This window comes from Chaetodon trifascialis, chromosome 7, assembly GCF_039877785.1.
Source record: "Chaetodon trifascialis isolate fChaTrf1 chromosome 7, fChaTrf1.hap1, whole genome shotgun sequence".
In the NCBI taxonomy this organism is placed as follows: Eukaryota; Metazoa; Chordata; class Actinopteri; order Chaetodontiformes; family Chaetodontidae; genus Chaetodon; species Chaetodon trifascialis.
This window is the reverse complement of record NC_092062.1, coordinates 21,556,516-21,577,148: the sequence shown is the minus strand read 5'-3', so window position 1 is coordinate 21,577,148 and position 20,633 is coordinate 21,556,516. Positions and strand designations below refer to the sequence as shown.

At 42.1% G+C, this 20,633-nt stretch overlaps 2 protein-coding genes across 3 annotated transcripts; one reads left to right on the top strand and one right to left on the bottom strand.

The window, feature by feature from the left end:
• Positions 1–1,210: 1,210 nt before the first annotated feature.
• On the bottom strand, positions 1,211–14,990 carry dedd1 (death effector domain-containing 1). Its single transcript, XM_070965925.1, has 6 exons — positions 14,888–14,990; positions 14,377–14,551; positions 13,447–13,965; positions 13,155–13,283; positions 12,684–12,827; positions 1,211–3,235 (listed from the first exon to the last, which is right to left on the bottom strand). Exons 2-6 carry the CDS (start codon positions 14,411–14,413, stop codon positions 2,814–2,816), a joined length of 1,251 nt encoding a protein of 416 aa, XP_070822026.1. The 5' UTR covers positions 14,414–14,551; positions 14,888–14,990; the 3' UTR covers positions 1,211–2,813.
• A 417-nt stretch (positions 14,991–15,407) lies between these two features.
• On the top strand, positions 15,408–19,319 carry rabac1 (Rab acceptor 1 (prenylated)). 2 transcript variants are annotated; one of them, XM_070967406.1, is made up of 6 exons: positions 15,408–15,521; positions 16,457–16,592; positions 16,884–17,096; positions 17,374–17,471; positions 17,938–18,039; positions 18,310–19,319. In XM_070967406.1, exons 2-6 carry the CDS (start codon positions 16,471–16,473, stop codon positions 18,396–18,398), a joined length of 624 nt encoding a protein of 207 aa, XP_070823507.1. In that variant the 5' UTR covers positions 15,408–15,521; positions 16,457–16,470; the 3' UTR covers positions 18,399–19,319. The 2 variants fall into 2 exon arrangements, with proteins under 2 accessions (XP_070823507.1, XP_070823508.1); XM_070967407.1 differs by having other exon boundaries at positions 15,449–15,521; positions 16,460–16,592.
• Positions 19,320–20,633: the final 1,314 nt, after the last annotated feature.

Genomic DNA, 20,633 nt, shown 5'->3' with positions numbered 1-20,633 from the left:
CTACACTTTAGCTAGGAGGGTGTTGGCAATGTGAGCTAGAACGAGGCTTTGACGGTATGTGAAAACACAATGAGACGAACATAAAAATCCATTTAACAGCTTATAGGCAGCCTGGTTCTCCTGGTGGAGTTTAAGCTGTTTCACTTATTTTTGGATGAAAGCCAGCTACTTAACAACTAAAATATAACTATAATTTGTTAATGTGAGATTGCTGATTGTTTTTGAATTAAACTTTAGAGAACGATCTACACAAAATTATCTTGCAGAGGGAAAATTACATTTTCATAAATCTTAATTGTTTGCAAAATTTACAATTGCAAATGTTTAGCATTTGCGATTGATCCAAAGCACAGGCCAATTTTCTGTTGAAAAAAAAGTGTCTTAAATCAAGTGATTCAACATGCAAAACAGCAGTGCCCTGTAATTACATCCTCTGCAATTGCCTTCAAGTGAATGGTACAAGGAAGAAAATAACAGCACATGGGTGGGTGGTTCGATAAGATGTTTGAAGCACACACCATTCTTGGGTTTCATCATGCTGACAGCTTAGAGCAAGAAGAAATAATTAAGGATCTGATCCACGGTGACCTGCATTCGATGGACCTCCTCAGACCATTTGGGGGCAGGGAGAGGGCACACTCCCACTAATACAGGTACGGAGGGTGGAGGACCGGGAAAAATGACAATTCAGAAAACTGAGAAAAATAACAAAAACAAGCACTGGAACAAGATGTGAGACAGAGATTCAAGATAAGACGGTGGGATTTCACAAGATGGAAAGTGGTGATGAGAGGTTTCAGTTAGATTTGTAAAATGCTTATTTCCAAAACTTGTTACAGGTAACACAGGTAAACTCTTAAAATGCACACTGTGCTCAAGATATTCTTTTCTTTTTTATATCACATATAATTTGTAACCCTGAAACACCATAAACGTGCTCGGCTGCCTGTTTTTAAGTACTTCAGGTATAAAACAGCTTGTCTATAAAATGTTGCTTCCTATTTAATACGGACAAGTTTGGTGCTGGAGCGAAACATTTTGGGGAGATTTCAGTAAAGCAACAGTAAAATGAACCCCTGCGTTTCCAGAATGTTCTTCTCTTACGTGACATTGGCAGCAAAGATCGAAATTGCAGCAATTTTAGTTATCGATACCACAAAGGTTGCTGTGTAATTAAAAAAAAAAAAGTCAATAACGCAGTGCACAAATTGCTTTACGCCATCAAACTTTTATTATTCACCAGAAATAATGTTTAATATATAAAGATTTCCAGAAAAAGAACAGCATACCAAAAGAAAATCTCTTTTAACAAAAATGTGCCCCTGGATTACTTCTTTTTTCCTCCTATGAACAATGCAATTGTATAAAGTCATTCATCAAAGACCAACAAAAGTAAACATGAAAAATATGTCCATTGTCTCTCCGTTCGCCTGGCCCTGCAGAGCCCGGCACTTCAGACAGTAGCAAGTCTGCCTGCTTAAGTCGTGCCTGTATGAAGGGACTTAGAGGAGGGGCCTTATTGATCGTCTTCTATGAGTGAAGTCCAGGCATTAGTTCCAGCAGGGTGAGTAGACAGCTGTCCGTGAGCCACTCTGGTGGGCCTACATAGCAGGGCTGAGTGGAGCTGGGATGCGCACTTTTTGATTTTGATCTCCCCAACATCACTTCTATTGACCGACGCACTGTCCTGTGCTTTACTTGCTGAGAGATGCACTTGCAGAGGCCTAGCTGGAAGCCCGGACACAAGCCACCATTGCATTATCCGGGCTGCTGTTGACAAGCTTGGGATGATGAATCTTCCATGGTCTGCTGAGGCCTAGCCCTAATCACTGCTGTCATCTACTGGCAACTGCCGTATCCACTGACCACGGCAATCACAAGTCGGGTTATCGTGGTACACAGGACTGAGAATCCTAGAGTTTGTTATCTAGGTGTATATGGGTGGACTAGGCTCTCCAAAGTTATACACAAAGGTCAGTCTGTACTGAGAGCACCCCACTTTTCCATCTATGCTCAATCTTCTCACACACTTTTTAGCGATCAGAAACTTTTCCTGATCCTTTCAAAAGGTTGTAATAAGGGTGTGCCCGTTTGCATCATCAACATGTCAACGAAAACCAAGCTACTGTCTAATGGTAAAGCATGACGTTTTGGGTACAGAGGTCTGTTTGTATTTGAGCCATGTGCGAATCAGAATACCCACTGTCTACACATCATTTTGGACAAAACACTTGGATTAGGTGTTCGGTTTGACTGCGGTCCATTTAGTCTGTGTATATATACTTCTGTGTGTGTGTAGTCTCAACCTTGACAATGACCACATGAATACATCAACACTGTGTAGTCATTTGAGGTATTTTCTATCCTTTGTGGCAGCCCAGTTGTCTTAACTTTATTTATGAAAGGCTGATGATGTTAAGAGGGGCTTACCACATGATCTTGTGGCACAGGCTTGCTTGCTCCTTTCCTCACTGAGTCTAAGAAAAATCTTGATACATCCAGTTTCATCCTGGAGTCTTACAAAGTAGCACCTGTGCATGAATCCAAAGGGAAAGCACATTGATCCATTATTATTCACTCCTAGTTCACAAATAATAGCAATCTTTCAACTGAAAATTCAGAGAATGCAAGGCCTGTTATGAACACAAACAGATGGTAAGTGTTGCCATCTAGTGGCTAATACATGGATTGCTACTACAAAAGCAGGCCTTAAAAATGTTTCCAAGTTTGCCCGTAACCACAACTATCAATCGCCTTCCCTGCTATTGCATTTTTCAGAGCGAATATTACACACCCCGAAGAGTCTTATCAACTTATACAGCCCAGCGAGTCTCTGTGCGCCCATCATTACTGGATGACAGCATTCTCCTCCTACCGCCAGAGGATGCTCTCAGCAGCCTTCGGCCCTCCTCGTAGTCATCCTGGTCCACACTGATCAGGAGGCGGATGCCCTCCGTGCCTGCTGCCATCCTCAGGGAGTCAGTGATGAAGACTGCCTTCAGGGCCTCTAGCAGATCTCCACTCAGGTAGTCTCCCCAGAAGGCCTCCAGGTTGTCCAGCTCTGTGAACTTGATGTCACAGATGATGGAACCCAGGTCTCTGGCACGAAGCAGCGAGTTGGCTTGGCTGAACAACTCAAACTGCCGCTCCAGGGGCTGCTGCTTGTCCGAGGAGACACCGTCACGGAGTGCCGACTCGTGTTCCAGGTATTCAGCCCGGACACGCAGGCGGACATCTGATAATGGAAGAGAGAGCAGGAAGCGGTGGTGGAAAGTAGGGGTGATGATGGAGAGGGAAGAGTTGAGGGGTGAAATAATGGTATGGAGAGGAAAGAAGGTGAATAATGAGGAAAGAGAAAGGGGGGGTAGAAGGGAGGAAAGAAAGAAAAAAGACAATAAAGAGGAGGAAAGTTTACAGAAAAAGTTAAAAGAGGTGAACAGTTAAATTGGAGAGGCCCACATAACAGACAGAAAGGGAGGGGTCATGAAGTCAAAACAAAGGGAAGAGAAACGGGGACAAGACAAAAATCATTAGAAGACGGCTCATTTAGCTTATCTACATTTGTGCATTGCATTAAAGCAGGGTTTTAAAAAAGGGGCTGAAGAGCACAAAAGGAGAAAGTGACCCAGTAGGCTGACCGCTAACTAGACAAGAAACTGTACACTGAAATACTTAAAGTCTGACAAAAAACAAAACAAAACAAAAAAAAAAAAACAAATGTAGTGGTGCAGCAGGGCAGAGCAAATGCTTAATTGAATGAGGCACTGGAGCTAGACCTGTAGATCTGTGTGCATTTTTTGTGCTTAATACTGCTGCAACCCCTCGAAAACCCCGCAATAATGAATTTGACATTCTGGAGCATCAAGAGAAACATGGTGCGACTGAACCAGTAGCGCAGTTCCTTTTTTTCCCAGGACAATTCAATCATTTTAGGTGTTAATCCTGATTGTTAGCTAGATGACTGTCAGAAATGAGTAGAGAATTTTCAAGTGCGGCACCCTGCCTGGTCCACAAAAGTCATGGCTGTTGAGTTCATGTGATGAATATATTCAAATTAAGTTGACATCCTAAGCAAATATCACGGTGGCACACATGAGAGCAACATAGCAGTGTCAAGCCCCGGAGCAGCATTTTGTTCCAGCCCAGTATTTAAAAAGGCCAGATTCATTTAGATCAACGTGTTTAATGCTGAGAACGGATGCTGGAGTTCCGCAGTAACAGGATTGGCGGTCATGCAACAGCACAGCGAGAAAGATCAGAGGATACATACTGTACTGAGTAAGAGCACGGCTGAGATCGTCCCCCTTGTCATTATTCCAGAGCTTCGAGTGGAAACCAGCGGCTGATGACTTTTGCTGCAACAAAAACCCATCTCTCCCACTTAAGCCCCTTTAGCAGAGGTAAACAGTATTCACGACCAACGACATCCATTTCACTAGAAACATTCTCATCAATGTGGCATTGCAAAGGTGCGTGGAAACCTTTTTTCTGAGCACTTTTAAAGGCATAATTGCATCTCTGGGTATGCAAAACCCAGCCCAACCAAAACCTCTCTGCTGCTCTCCAACTCATGAGGTGAGATCTTAACAAGGGAGCCATTCAAAATAAATAATGTGTCAATATTAGCAATATTACCTTTTAAAACTAAAGTAAATGGAAACGCTGTATTTTTTTAAGGAGCGAGAGGCACACAGTTTAATAACAGAATATGGGTTTACATTACTAAGACCCAGAATAACGAATGTGCGTAAAGCTCATACTTGTGACTCTGAAGGGAAGACAAAGACCGGAGTCTCAGTTAAGGCACAGAATCATTACAAGAGAGCACCAAGGACCCGATGTGAACACATCTCAAGGTTTATGCAGTAGCTGTGATTCCACAGACGAATGTTTCAACTCAAGAGTCACGTTTGCCCTCTTTCTATTCATATTTTGTTTGGGGCTATTGGGAATGGCGCGAGACTCGAGAGGGATGAAGTTTGGAAAATGCCAACATTAGAAATGCAAATGTTGAATTAAGGCATTGATTTTGCATGTCTTAACATTTGTAGGAGAGCAATAACCAAACACTGGCTTTTGCATTCATGCTTCATAAGGCTGTAATTAGATTACTATAAAAACAGAGGACTGGATCAAAGGGGACACATAATCAATAAGGTTTAAGAAATGTTTAAAATATGAAGGGTTGGAAAGAAGATCCGATTCAGAGCCCACTTGCAGATGGAGATCGTGCTCACACAAAAAAAAATGAAGGCAAAGATGTTTTTCTTCATGAAGGCATGATTGTACAAGAATATGACATTTTATAGGTATAATACATTTGATTTTGATTTGACAAATTGTTAAACCCTGTCTCTAGTACAATGTCTCAAAAAACAGATTAGTCTGTAACCTTCGGCTCAATATATTAACAAAACACACAGATGCAACTTTTACACATTATGGTTAGAAAAAACTTGTCCTGCCACACATCATGACTGCCCTCAGAGAACGTTAAGTGCCAACGGGTTGTTTGCAGTCGCGTGACGTTAAGTTCAGACGGAGGGCCGGGAGTGAAAACTGCAATGGACGAGATGAAGGAAATTTCTTACTGGGCTAGTTTGGATGAGATTATGAGAGAAAGGTTTAAACAGAAAATCAGAATAGATGTTGGATGTGACCCTGAAGTTATGAAGAGGAGCGATTTTTCAACTGAAGTGAAAGCAGACAAAAGTCTGGAGGCATGCAACTTTCTTGAGTCCACGACTTTGGTACCAAAGTGCTCTGGGATGGCGGTGGTTTTGTTTTTCGAGGGTGCGTAGCTTTTATTGTCCTGTGGATTAACCAAGCAACACTTTCAGCACCGCGGTGCCAAGACAGGGTATGTTTTTTACATTAAGCCGTTAACGCTGATTTAACAAGTGTTAGTCGAGTTGCTCGTAGCTATTACTTGAAATCTATCAACATAGATTTAAAACATTAGCTAATGTTACACTTTTTCAACCATTAGCTGACTGGGGTCCTCTCGACCACAGACAGTTAACAAGCCATTCTTTTCTTTTTTACTTTGATCGATCTGAGCAACCATATACGATGCAAAACATATGCATTTTGAGTGTGTGTTATAGTGTTTCCTATGCAGAAAATCACTTCAGGCCCTCCATCTGCACTTCGTGCCACAACAAAAAAGTGACGTGATGTCATCTGGAAACAACCTATACCAAGTATTCACCCTCCTTTTTTATGTTTTATTGTTTTACAGCATTGATTAACAGGGGATGGCTGACAACCAGCAAGTCCACTTGCTGCACCATGAAGACAAATGTTAGAAAACAAAAGATTTCTGTTCGGTCACTCCCACGTGTCAGTCAAAAACATCAAAGTAAGAATGCCCTCAGTATGGTGCAATCAATCAGGAAACAATATGTTAATCTACCAATAGCATGCTGTACTAAAATAAGTGTTGGGACAATAACTAATGAAGAAGCCCATCAAGACGACTGATAGAGCTGAGATCAGGGACATGGTGCACACAACTGTTAGGGAGGTGCAGAGAAAGTCAGTACTGAAAAAAACTATTAAAAGAAAGGCGGTTTTATGTTCTGAATAAAACAAAACTGCTTTGAATTTTGTCCTCTGTGTTTGGCATCAGTCAATCACTGCTCACCCACAGAATAAACTATCTCCACTGTAAAGTGCGGTGGTGGCAGCATCATGCTGTGGCGTCGTTCCTCTGCAGCAGGTCCTGTACTGCTTGAGATGGCAGAGGGTGAACTGCAGCAAAACCAAGGAAAATCCTGGAGGACAATCCAGCTGCAGTCCACAACTGTGGCACAGAGCAATTTTTTAGCACAATAACTGATGAATCTGTGCAGACTTGCTTTCATGCATTCAGGTGCAAAACAATAAAACATAAAAATGTCCAAGGTGGGAGGTTGAAAACATTACATTGTATAATATCCTTGCAAGCATATCGACAAATCAGCAGTGACACGACATGTTGAGGTATTTCTATCCTCAAAGAGGGGGCAGAATACTGAATGGCACTTGTTGTACTCATATAATATTAAGTACGGACTCAGTGAAATATTAAGTTTAAGTGCTGTTAACAGTTTGACCTTTAGGATCACCGTGTGAGGGCTGAGGCTATGATAAACACCTGCCCTTCATGCTATTACTGTATTTATGGATGGCTTCCATTTCTGCCTTCCCATTTCATACTGAACAGGATGGAGGTAGAGATAGGGGCACTGAGGAGAAGGCCATTTAAAACCACAGGAACACAATGATAGTCATTTTGTTAGGGTTACAGAGCACTTCACGCTTCATCAGACACAGAGACATCCACTTAGACAGGACATTAGGAAGCACAGCTTTCAGTTTCTCACTTTAAACACCAAGCCCGTTTGGCTTCCTCCATCTCACCCCACCCAAAAAAAAGAAAAAAGAAAAAAAAAGTTTAAGTACCCATTTACGAGGAGTCACTTGGCACGGAGAGCTTCAACTCTTTATCGATCCGTTTTTCTGCTGAATGACTGACCAAGAGAGTGGAGAGTTAGGGGAGTACTGAGAGACGGGCAGACAGAACTCTCTCGTTTCCCCACAGACAAAAATCACTCTCTGTTACCATTTTGCGTAGTTTGAGCATTTAGTGTTCGTTCTCTCCCTCTCATTGTGTGTAAGGATACTGTTTTCCTGACACACAGGTTGGTCTGTTTAGAACTGCGAACACAGAGAAAGGAGAGAAAGAGAGAAAGAGACAAGCACAAGTGGGTTGGATATCTGTCGACTGGGTTGTTTTTTCAACATCAAGCAGGCATGGCACAGCACTCACTTCTCTTAGCTGTAATGAGGTTTGAATCAGGGCAGTAGTTGGTACTGACAAGTTCATCAGCTCAGAAATGCCTTTACTGTAGCTCTACAATACTACATGGTGGTGTCTATGTGGGATGCTTGGGACTGCTCTTACCTTGACAAATCCCCTTACCCTCACCTTCACCTTCACCAGCCCATTATTTAAGCTCCAGCTATAATCAGATATGTCCGTCAACCTAAGTAAGGGCAGTCACAAGCACCCATTTACATAGCACGAAACCATTACTGAACTGAAGGTACAAACACCTTATGGGCATTTGTAGCAGCAGTTGTCATTGTCAGAAGGTAACTGACACACTTGGCTGAAAATGATCTGAGAGATGAGTCATGACAAGGAAGAGTATTTGAGGTCTGTTTAAATGCTAGGGGCCAGCATTGGACGGAACCGCCCTATCTATCTCTGCTCCCTCTTGACAAACGCACACCCAGGGCTCACACGGGGCACAGAGATAAGATACAGCAGGAGCTTCCTTCAGCAGAGCACTGTTGGGTTATTTTCCTCCGAACTGCTTGAATAAAGGTTACACTGGCATTTTTTAATAGCTGTGCGTTGGCAGCCATTTTAGATTCTCTGAAATCAAATGCACGGCCATTCCTTATGAAAAGGATGAGTGTCCAAATTAGCATTTTGGCTTACGTGAAGTTTCAGATAGCCAGCATGATTGGCGATGGTCGAGTCTTAAGGCAGATGTTTACAAGCACTTGTGTTGAAGGTAGCGTGAGGGGAAATTATAGTCCCAGAAAGTTTCACACATCCACAGATAACTGGCACTTTCACAAACATGCCCAACATATTCCTGTTAGTCTTTTTTGGTCTGAGCTTAACTCTGCAGTAAATTAATTCAGTGTCCCCCACTAAGAGGCAAACCATGACCACAGATAACTTAAAACAAGACAAAACCAATCGATTGTTGTCTCGTCCGGTTTTCAGCAACTTCGACTTTTAGTTCAGCCTAAGCTTTTACTGGCTTTCTCTCCAATTTCACCATCAATATTTGCATCTTGTGTCATCTCCTTAAACACACTCAACTCTCTAATGTGGGCAGAACTCAGGTCACAGTGAGTGTGGTGGTATTTACACATTTTTTAGCACTTAAAATGTGCTCAGAGGACTTATTTTCTCTTTCGATAAAGTGTACAACACAATACAAATGTTGGCCATGTTTGTGAAAATGTGTCAAGTTCACTAGGGTTATTATCAACAGAGAATACAGTTAGTGAGGTATTTTTCTCAACATATATCCCCAATTACAGTGGTTTTACTGAGATCCAATGAACTTTGAGTTGTAACTTTGGCATGCTTGACTTAAACATCAGCTGAAAACATCCTGGACGTATTAGAGGCTTACTGCTGAGGACTCAGTTCTGTGAAACACTGACACCAACAACCCTTGTCAGAAATAGATAAACAAGGAATCTCAGACAAAATATCTTCTGAGCCACAGTGCACAACACTAAAGAACATTACAGGATGATTTCTTGAGAGTAAATTACATTTTCCTGAGGGGATAGATAGGGTAGGGGGCAGCTAAATAATGATAGACAATCGAATACAGAGCAAAGCGACTGCACCAACCCCTGTTGTAACAAGGGGGAGAGCCTCTTTTACCTTAGCCATCGGCCCAGACTTGTGAGAGAGCGCATGACTGAGTTGATCACACACACTGCGGTATGTATGGACTGAGTGGAGTGACAGACTTTTTTTGTTTTGTTCCTCAGTCTCCCCCTCTGTCTCCATGATCCATTGTGTCTTAGGTTACTCGATCTGAGTCACAATCCTGAGTCAACCTGGTGGAATCAAATGTGGAGTCAAGACAGCAACATGTTCATAGTCACAGGCACATCACTCATCCTGAATAGCTAAGAAGGGCTGTCCTCATTGCAAGATTATTATTTCTTTTTTTTTTTTTTAAATCGAGTCAGAATCATCAGTCCCTTGTTGTAGCAAGTATTCCTGACCAGCAGACAACGATGGACGTTCAAAAGAAATGTTTGAGAAAGGTCTGCATGAATGGCAAAGCAAAGTTGGCACAAAGGGCAACTGCTGTTAGTGTTATCTCAATATCACTGTGCTGAGAGATACTAGCATTGATTGATTAAAAGGCAGGCAATAGTGGAAACGAGGAGCAGGACATTGATAATGGATTACACAGTGCAGCTTTCCAGTGGAGTTAGGTTGTTTCGAACAACTGCTCAAACAATTTTTCAGGAAGAAATGTGAGTTTTGACAGATGACTCGTGACAACTTTGTATCAAGCTTGACAATAAAGCAGAACAAGGGCTGCGTGTAGTGATGGCTGGACAACTTCCTTCAGGTACAGTAGACAAAAAAGGCCTGAGGACAACCTACCAGTCTGCGCTCCTATGAACAGCAGCAGGTAGGCCAACAGGCTAGAGCAAAGGTGAAATGAGGGGAAAAGAATGTGAAGAAGGGCCAGATGGACAAATGGAGAGGGCAATGAAATCTCCCTGATGTTGCATGTTTTAATGTGACAGTTAAGGAGATACTGTAAGTCCGAACATAATCAGAGCATGACAATGAAAATACCACGTGAAACAGCTGAGTAATAAAGGAAATGTCAGTCAACTGAACGGGAAGTGCAAGCAATTTTTGTGTGTCCAATAGCAGAGTCAATTGTCGTGAACCATTTCTTGCTGAAGCTGTAAATCAGTCAGAGCCACAATGTTTTTCAGGTTTTTGAGATATAAAGTCAGCATCTGCTGCACAGAATTGAGTTGACTTTCTGGTGCCATGAGACGCAAAATTAAGTTGTCTGATCAAAACATATACTTGGAACTGCCTTCTACATACTAGCGGTCGTCCACTTTTCAGAAGGTCTACAGCAGCAGTCTGCATGTCGAAGTATCACCCCAAATTGCCCAAGATGCTGTGTCATCAGTGTGTGTGTGAATGATGTGTGTGTAATAAGCTGGTGGCCTAGCCATCATATAAACGTGTGTGTGAAAGGGTAAATGTACACTAGTGTAAAAGCGCTTTTTTAAGTCCATTTACCATTTACCAATGGACAGAGTGTGTACTACATACTGCTTTTCATAGTAGTAATCAGTATGAAACTGTTTAACTACTTGGTCCATGTGTATTTTCATGAACCCCGCCGCCCAAAATTTACATTTACCTGACAGATGCGTGACACCTATCTGACGACTGGACGGAACCAGATTCATGAGCGTTTTGGCTCATTGTGTCAATATAACTGTAAGGTGAGCTGGACCTAGTTCTTCCTTGCTATCCTGGCTTCCATCAAACAAAATACCTTAAAAATGTAATGAAATGACAGGATAAGAGCAGTTTCGGGCCCGATTTCCTGTGCTGTTATTGCTGAAGTCATCTGCTGCGTTGGCTGCAGTGGTCTGTGTGACTGCTGGGTAAGCGGGGTCTGTGAGCGTGACCGGCTGGCGCTTATGGAGCTTCTCCACTCCAAAAATGTCAGAGCACATTTTCAATTCGCCATCAATTTTTGGAAAGCAGCCAATATTTGAAATTGACACAGTTGATTTTTCCCCATAGAAACTGTCAGAAGCCAACTTAGTGATGAAATAGCATATGAAAATTCTAACAAATTCCCCATTGTTGTCCCAGCTGGTTGTTGACTGTAGGCAAGACAGACTTCTCACCGAATCAGTACAACATCTGGGTATTTTTGGCAATCTGAAGAATGAGGGTTTTGTTTGCATACTGCATGCTACTTTTTGGCCAAATTAGTACATACTGCTAGTGTAGTAGGCAGTTTCAAATACATCCATAGTTCTAGCATCAGTTTAGTAGTTCTAGCTAACAAGTAAGTTTGGCACTAGTGCTTACACAGAAACCTTACAGTGCATTGAACAATTAAGTATTTCAGTCTTGGCCTAGGGTGCAGAGACAGACTTTCTGCTCATGTGATATAACCAAATTCATATTTAGGACCTTCAATATTTAGATTTCTCTTCTAATGGTGTCAGGATTTTTAAAAAAGTGTTTCTGTGAATGTGACAAGATGCAAAAGATCTGTTCCCTTTGACGCTGGCCCACTTTGTGCAGTTCAAGTGCATTTTAACAGTCAAAGCATGCTGACATTTCACAGGCAAACTCCCTCCACTGGATGTTTGATTAACAGTGTTAGTGTGACTGGTGCATTGCCAGCTGCTATTCCAGATCAAGTGGATTATAGTAATTGGTTCGGCTCTTCTGAAGTGGGTTAGTAATATCATCATCTTGCCTTGCCTTCATCAGGTTGAAAGGCAAGATAGCCGAAGATGTTTGGTGAATAAAGAATGGTGTCGTGAAGAGGAATTGTGCGACATGTTTTCATTTCGCTGGACTTACATTGAAGCTCACACAGATCTGCACCTCACTGCGTGTTCACTCTCAAAGTAAGAAATTGTGTATTAGTAATATGCCAAACTTTCTTCCTGCTCTCTACACTTTTCTCTCTCTCACTCTCAAAAGAGAGTGAATGAACACAGTTTAGACAAGTGCTGCTTTGTCATGCAAATTTTCTCTTGGAATTAAAAAAAAACAGTGGATGCGCAAGGTTTCTGTGCCTTAAGATATAAAACAAAATTAAAAGAAAAACAAAAAAATCAGACTTGATATGCAAACTCCTTAACCCAAGCTAAGGTTCAGCCTAGACAAACAACATCAGAATTAAGGAGACAAAACAGGAAATGAGGTGATGTAACAGAAGAGAGATTGAAAATTTAAGTGGAGCTCATGTTGTTAATGAAAAGATGAGGGAAATGATCTGTCAGAGAAAATGGAGCAATGAAGATGGGGGCAAGAGAAAGTTAAAAGCAATACTGGTCAAGAATGCAGGGGCTGTACTTACTACAGGACACGTTAAGTGGTGGTCGAGGTGGAGGCTGTGGCTGGCCCTGTCGGCTTGTTTTCTTGGGCTTGCGACTCCAGCCATTTCCCCTCTTCTTCCTCCTCCTCCTCCTAGCAGGTGGTCCTGGCATAGGAGGGTAAATACCTGACAGAACATGCATGGAATTAGTGTGTGGAATCAGGACGATAAGAAATGGGCATGGATGGGGGACCTGGGGAAAGAACTTCAACTTAACTGATGTACATGTACATTCCTGACACAACAGAATTACTGAGCAAACAACATTTGGATGCCATTGCCTCTTGACCAAAAAAAATCAGGTACTGTCAGTAAGTGGACTGTAAATATGTTGCATGCTGGAAAGTAAAGACTGACTTTGGACAGGGGGCCTCCTTGACTGACAAAAAGGTTTGTGAAAACACTGCAGGCTATACTTTAAATGACTTAAATACTATACTACAGTGCACTTACCGGTTCTCAATTGCTGTGTGAAAGATGGAAGAGGAATGTCTGTCTGCCTGCAGTTGTGTTGCATTCCAGAGGCACACACCAGCTGTAAGTTGTCTATCCCATAACTGTGTTGAGCTCTCTCTGGAGACACTGAAAAGCACAACAACAGGTAAGTAATCATTAAGCTACTATTCAGACAGGAATACAGTAATGGCTGACACGTTCTAGCAGAACAACTTAGTGGGAGGTAACAGCCAAAGCACTTAACATAATCTCAAAATCAGATCATGAAAACCCTGTGATTCATCCTCACCTGTCCTCCTTTTCTTATGGGACACAAAAGGCAGCAGGTCATGACGAGTGAGGATTCTCAGTAGTTGCAGCAGTGGCTCAAGGCTGCCTTCATTGAGGTACCCTCGCCTCTCCAGCTCCAACAAAAGCTCAGGGCCACTCATTAGCTTGCATGGGGCCACGATGGGACTCTCAGAGCTCTGAGGCTTTAGCCGCCTCCAGGCCTCTACCAGCTGAGGACTCGGGGAGATGCCTGAGTCATCTGGATCGCCCACATTGGGCTCAACTGTCCACCCTGTTGGATCAAGAGGGTGTGGTGCAGCATAGGTTTCATTCAGAAGGAATGACAACACCTCAATGTCATTTCCTGTCAGCTGAGAACCAACTACTTCAAAGATCTCATGGAGAGACAACATCCCATAGTAGTTTAGGCACTCTGTTTCATCCCAGTAAAGTGAGTCCCTCAGTGGGTACCCTGGGTGATGCACTGCGGCCATGGATCTGTCTATAGGTGGTCTCCACCTTCCCACCTGTGACAAGACTGTTCAGGATAAAAAAAAAAGAAAGATAAATATGACATTTAACAGACATATAAGTTAGAAAATAACAGCATGTAACAGCATAGCAGTAAAAAGTATGCAACCACCAACATGAGTAAAATTATGCTGCACTACACTGCAACGTAAGCACATTCGGTTATTCTTCCTTTTTCCTGTAGATACTACATCTTTATTCAACACAGGTTTGACCTCGACTTCCTGCCATTGTGTGTACACACAACTGAAGTCTACGTAAGATACTTACAGGTAAACTAGCAGCTGTACTAGCAGCTGTACAGTCTGTACTTCAGAGTATGCTGTGGCTGATGTTAATGTCATAATATTTACGCCTTAGGCACGTTCAACTGACGAGGCTATTTCCAGGCCTGTTTAAGCAAGTTCAGCGGTCATACCTGTGTTTGCTGTGAGCTCGACGCCTTCTTTATACATGCAGCGTCTCCTCTGAATGTGTTGAGTTGTCGTCGGAACAAAAAGTAAGACAGAAACTAGGCGTTGCTCAGACTTTCAGCAACAACCGGTGGAGCAAATTACCCTCTTGGCACGTTTTCGTTACGTAATCACGTTTCTCTGAGGAAAAAACAAAACATAACAAGCATTACAATATCGCACTTCAAACAGCTGTTAAGCTCAAAATACCCGAATAAAAATTAAAAACTACTGCTTAACCTGGTTTAATATTTCACATATGACAGATATTCCGCTCACTTTGGACAGAAACGTCTTCCGTTTGCGAAAACATATAACAGATATTACTTGCTAGCGAAGAATGTTGTTAGCTGATGTTAGCATCACACGGGCCTTTATAAACACGGGTCCCGGATGACATTAACGGTAACGTGGAAACAAACGAGTATTTTAAGTGTTCAATGCATTGTCGAAGCGATATTTAAACAGTTAAAATACCTGACAACCCTCGTTCCTTGTTGATACCGTTGGCTGAACTGGCAACTCCCACGGCGCAGTGCACTTACTGACAGCAACACAATAACGTACAGAAACGGACCAATCACAGCCCTCCGCCTGCTCGATGACGTCAGGTCAAGTTTTATTGACACTAATCTGAAGAGAGACAGCCACGTTGTTTTGACTCTATTGTCTCAGCTGTATTACAAAGAAGTAGCATCATTTTTCTTCTTAAAACATATTGCTTTCATATTTACCATCGCTACAGTCTGAAACCGTGAACAACCAAAAGACACATCTCTTTAAACATTAAAGGATTAACACATACAGTCTGTTTCTGCAGAAGTTATTATAAATTGAATTATTAATTCTGTGGGGAATAATAAACAAATAAAAATCCACATAAAAGCATGCAATTCACAGAAAGTAAAAGACTAAATGTACGACAGTGTTCAACGTGTCAACAAACATCCTTTAGGAGGATGAACGGCAGTTTCCGACAGGGTCAGTAGGTGGCGGTGTTTTACACCTGGACCACAGACCGTAGACAGCAGGAAGTTCGATAACATCCACATCACATCCGTGAAAGAGCGGAGCAACGAAGGGCTGAAGGTAGTCTCACTAAAGTTCTGCTGTGAGTATTTTTGTTTAGTTTAGACAGTTTCAACGGGTCGTTTTCCTGTTCGTTAGAGCCACCCACCCACCGGCGTGTACAGTGTTACGGTGTTAAAATGATCTCTCTGCCGGGACCGGGAGTGGACATGAACGTTAGCACAGAAGCTAGCTGTGGCAATCCTTTGAACAACTAGCAAAGTTATCTTTGCTACACATTATTTTTATTTAACTGCTCACATGTAGTGGATTTACACTGTCAGTTGCTTTATAAATGAATACTTTATGGACGTAAACTGACAACAGATTCTTGAGTGTCCTGTGTATGTGGTGGTGACCAAGCCCTTTGTTGACTAAAATTTTCCTCAAAGAGCTGCTCAGAAACTGCACCGTGGCTAACGTAAAGCTACGTCTGCAGCACTCTCACTGCATGATTGTGAAGTGTAGGCATCTCACTGCTGTTATGAACAACCCACATTGATTATCGTGTTGGCCTCCGGTTTGGACTTTTCTTGCCAAATGTTGGCATAATTGTTTACTATATCAATGCAGATTTTAACCAAATGGTGTATGAGTTCGTCATTCATAATGAAATATCTTAAGCAGGAACAAATAGTCATCACAAGTTAATGAATCCCAAAGTGTCGTTTGCCAGGAATTTAAAAAATCGAATGCTTGAGATGAATAAAAGAATCTGTGAAGCATTTTGTACATAACAGATACCTTAATTGATGAGTAATTTATCTGAATTAAAACTGATCCTTCCTGAAATATCTGATGTAAAGACACAGCCGATTAAGTCAGCAGAAGCGCTGGTGTTTACTTTGTTGGTGTGTGGTAATGTTATGTGCGTCATGCCTGCCTCACCCTGTAGAGAACAAAATGAATAGCTTGGGAAAAAAATGGTGTTGAAATGGCATTAATTTTTCTGTTCGTGCTATTCTTATTTCCTTGTAGCAGACAGTCTGTAGATGCCATCTGGAGCTCCAAAGGGGGAGAACTGCCTTGTAGACATGGACAGCAAGGCTGGAGAGCTGTTCAGTGCGGAGGATGCTCATCCAACTGGCACAGGTGGAGCTGGAATCTTGGCAAAGTAAGGGCCAATAGATTTTTATTTTTAGTGTGATTTGCACAGAATTAATCACGCAGTAGTAATGATAATACTGTTGTCAAGAGGGCTTGTGATTCTGTGTTGCTCAAATTTCCTCCCTTCTACTCGGTGGAAATCTGCAATGCTTACAAATTCTATTAAATACTTCACCTGCCAATTGATTCGTAAGGTCCTTTATAGGTAATACAGGTACTGTACAGCAAACGCAATGTTAATTTATGAATTCCTTATTACTCACTAAATGTACTCAGTTCTTAATTTCTTATTTCATAGGATGTGGCTCCCCAAAGGCTTCTCAGCCACTATGGCTAAAGAGTGGATCGACAGGCGTCGGGTGTCCATTCGACCTTGGGCCAGCTTCGTGGACCAACGCAAGTTTTCAAAACCCCGCAACTTTGGAGAGATGTGTCAGAGGGTTGTGAAAAATGTGGAAGTTTACAACAGCAACTATACCTTCATCTTCCTGGGTCTCATCCTCTACTGCATGTAAGGCCAGCACAGAGGAAGTCGTGTTGTTTTGTCGGTGGGAGATATTTAATCTTCCTGCCGCCCAGCTCTTACTCACACAGTCTGTACCCAATTTTCTTGGCAAGTTTTGGCCACTGGGTATATTAAAAAAGAGAAATGGAACAATCTGTGTGAGATTTGATCATAAACTGGAATAAACATTAATTAAGCTTTAAATTAAGATATGAAGTAAATCTAAAAATGCTGCTATAAAGGACACCAGATAGATTAGACTGTTGATGTTCCCTCTCCTCAGTATCAGCTCTCCCATGCTGCTGATTGCCTTGGCTGTGTTTGTTGGTGCCTTCTACATAATTCACCTGAAGTCCCTGGAGTCCAAACTGGTTGTTCTCGGTGAGTAAAGGCAATGCAAGGCATACCTGTTCCTGCCAAATCCAGACAATTCTGAAATCACTCGGCACATTGGACCCATTTTCTAATGAATACGAACCTTGCTGTTTGTGTGTGTGTTTGCTAAGATAACTCAAGCCTACCAGGATTAGTTCAAATATTTGAAGCAGTATTTGTTTTGAAAATATGTGCTTAACTTTGTAAAATATTAACAAAAACAGGCTTTTAGCAACACGTGAATGTGAATGGAATTGGTTGCATGTTATGTCTCTGTGACTTTTAACAGGGGAACAAACAAGTTAATTTATTCAAGAGTCGAGTAAATGCATGTCTGTGTATAGTATAAGAAAATCAAATCTATCCTTGCACTTTGTGTATTTATTACCAGTCAAATTAAGCAGACCTACAAAAGGCAGTATCGGTGCCATTATTTGCCTGCTGTTAAATCTGTAGTCTTCTTGCCAACCAGGTAAGGAGCTGACTGTCCCTCATCAGATGAGTCTGGCCGGAGCCGTTTCTCTTCCTGTGTTCTGGTTGGCCGGAGCTGGAGCTGCAGTGTTTTGGGTTCTGGGTAAGCCAATATTATTATTTTCCATGCAGAGTAATGCAGGAATATTTGTTGGAATGCTCATCGAGGCTCCGTAACTCCTTTTCTTTTTACATTATTTATGTATTGAGCGTATTCTGCTGTAGCATTCGTTGAAAGTCTCTGAGCAAGAGTGTCAGCTAAATGACTTAAATGTTATTGTAAATGCAAGCAGACGCTGCGCAAGAAAAATCTTTCATCCTCATTGCTTCTCCCTTCACATTCCCCTTCTCCATTTGTCACGTCTCCTCTCAGGAGCGACGCTGTTTGTGATTGGCTCTCATGCTGCGTTCCGTGAGCTGGAGGGATCCGACATGGAAGAGCTCCTCATGGAGCCTGTGTGAAGAGCAGGCTGAACTCTCAGCAGGTGCTGGTCGATGATCAGTCATCACTTTGACCCTGTAATAACGTCAGTCTGGAGGGGTTGAGGAAAACCTGCTCCCAGATCTGTTCCTTAGCTATTTAGTGCACCCTGTATTCCCTGCATCTTACCTGTGTCAGTACCAAGAATGCACCTTGTCTTACCTCTAAAGTAGTCGTTGATCCAAACTGTGTTGCCTTTCTCAAACTCATTCATGCACATAACATGCCAGATGCACAAATAATTTAGTGAGTATTAAAGCACATTATCATATAGACTGTATGCTTTTCTCTATATATTTAAACCCTGGATGCCTCTGGTTTGTCTCAAATAGCCATTGGCTCCCTGGAACGTCCGTTATACAGTGACGCCTTTCAATGTATTAATCTCTTGGGACTATCTGTGCTGTACTCTCTGCTGTAGATATCTTCAGAAATATCTTCTGTATCTAAATCATCTGACAAGGTTGCTGGTTTGTTATATAAAGATAACATATACAGTAAATGCTATGTTTGAAATTCTAACCTGCTAAAAAAAATATTTTCCAAAGGAAAAGTGCCATTTTAAGCTTTAAAAAAAATATAAACCTTCACAAATGAAGGTTTATTCAAGAGAACATTTGGTATTTTAGATCGGGTAGTTGACATTGATTGATGAGAAGAAATTTTGAAAGGTCAGAACATTGTAAAACTGTTTTGTATTGGGGTTAATATGGTACTTCGCTGACTGTTTGCATATTTATCAGCTCTATGTACAACATTCAGATCTGAAGGGCATTCTGTAAACCTGGAATATTTCTCTGTTGAAATTCATTATTCATTTGTTTACATTTTGATTTATGTTGGGGTTCTTCTTTTGTATTTGAATTACATTTGGGAAGTGCAATAAACCCCTGATGTAAAGATGACTTGTCAGTGGATTCTTAAGCCTTTTTATGTCCGCTTCTTTATTTTGGCCTCACATTAATTCAGGTAGTTTATTCAGTTCATTCAAAACCACAGTTGACTCCTGTGTGTGCATCCGTGGCAGAAGTGTATTGAACTCAGTGGCCCGTAGTCTGTCCATGTTCTCATTATTCTGGTCGGGTCTGAATACACAGTGGAACAGGACAGTTCTGCCTCTCGTGCCTCCTCTTCTCTATCTCTAACACACCAAACACTGCAGCGCTCGCCAACCCCCTCTTGGTCCCCCTCTTGTCCCCCTTTTCATGTGACCCCCTTGACCTGTGCTCCGTGACAGCACAGCGAGAGGACCCCATGCTCAGGTTGCCATGGCAATGACCTTGGAGGGCCCCAGCCAGACACACACTCGTCCACAGACACACTCGCTTACACACTGCGGCAAAGGCGAGCGATCGATATTCTATTATATGGAGGGTGGCTAGAGGGGGGGGTTGGCGGGCGAGGAGAGTTGCACTGCAGTGAGCTCGCTGCAGAGACACAGGGGAAATTAGAGAGAGGGTGAGTGTGTGAGTGTGTTTGTCAGGGAGTGACAGAAAGTGGGTGTGCATGTGTGTGTATGTATGAGCAAGAGACAGAGCATTTGTCATTGGACAGCGGTGGCAAGAAGTTTTTGTGTTTCTCACTCAGAGGAACGTGTCCTAAATCTACACAGGATGTGGCAAAGTGACCTCTCACACCACCCAGTCCTTACCTCTCACATTATAGGGCCGTGCATTGTGTGTAATGTGTTTGATCTGTGAAGCCTGTTCCCCTAAGGTAAAAGATATGCTGCCTCGCTTCATTTGCAGGAACGCAACATTTTAGAAATAAGTTTTATTAATCACAAAAGTTGCTATTCCTTCCTGAACATGTCATTAATGTGCTATTTCTGAGTTCTTACAGCCTCATTAGATTTCTTATCTCTCTTACAGTTTCTTACAGCACAAAGCTGAGTGCTGGGGAAATAGTAGGACTTCGTTCCCTTTGTAAGACTGCTCTGCTGACAGCTCATTAATGTTGATGTCAGAAGAGGCTGACACATTTAGAGTGGTTTGGTGCATTACCCTGGGCTCCTGCCAACTCTCCCTCTTGTGCCAGCTCAACATTATGCAGTTTGCAGGTTGAAGTGCACACAAATTCACAACACTAGGTGGCATCCCATCCTCATGTTTCTCCTTTCTCATTCCTGCTCCCTTGTACTTATGACACATTAGCATCTCATATGCGAGCATTTTGTCAATGTGCAGATAGTTTAATCTCATATTTGAATATATGAG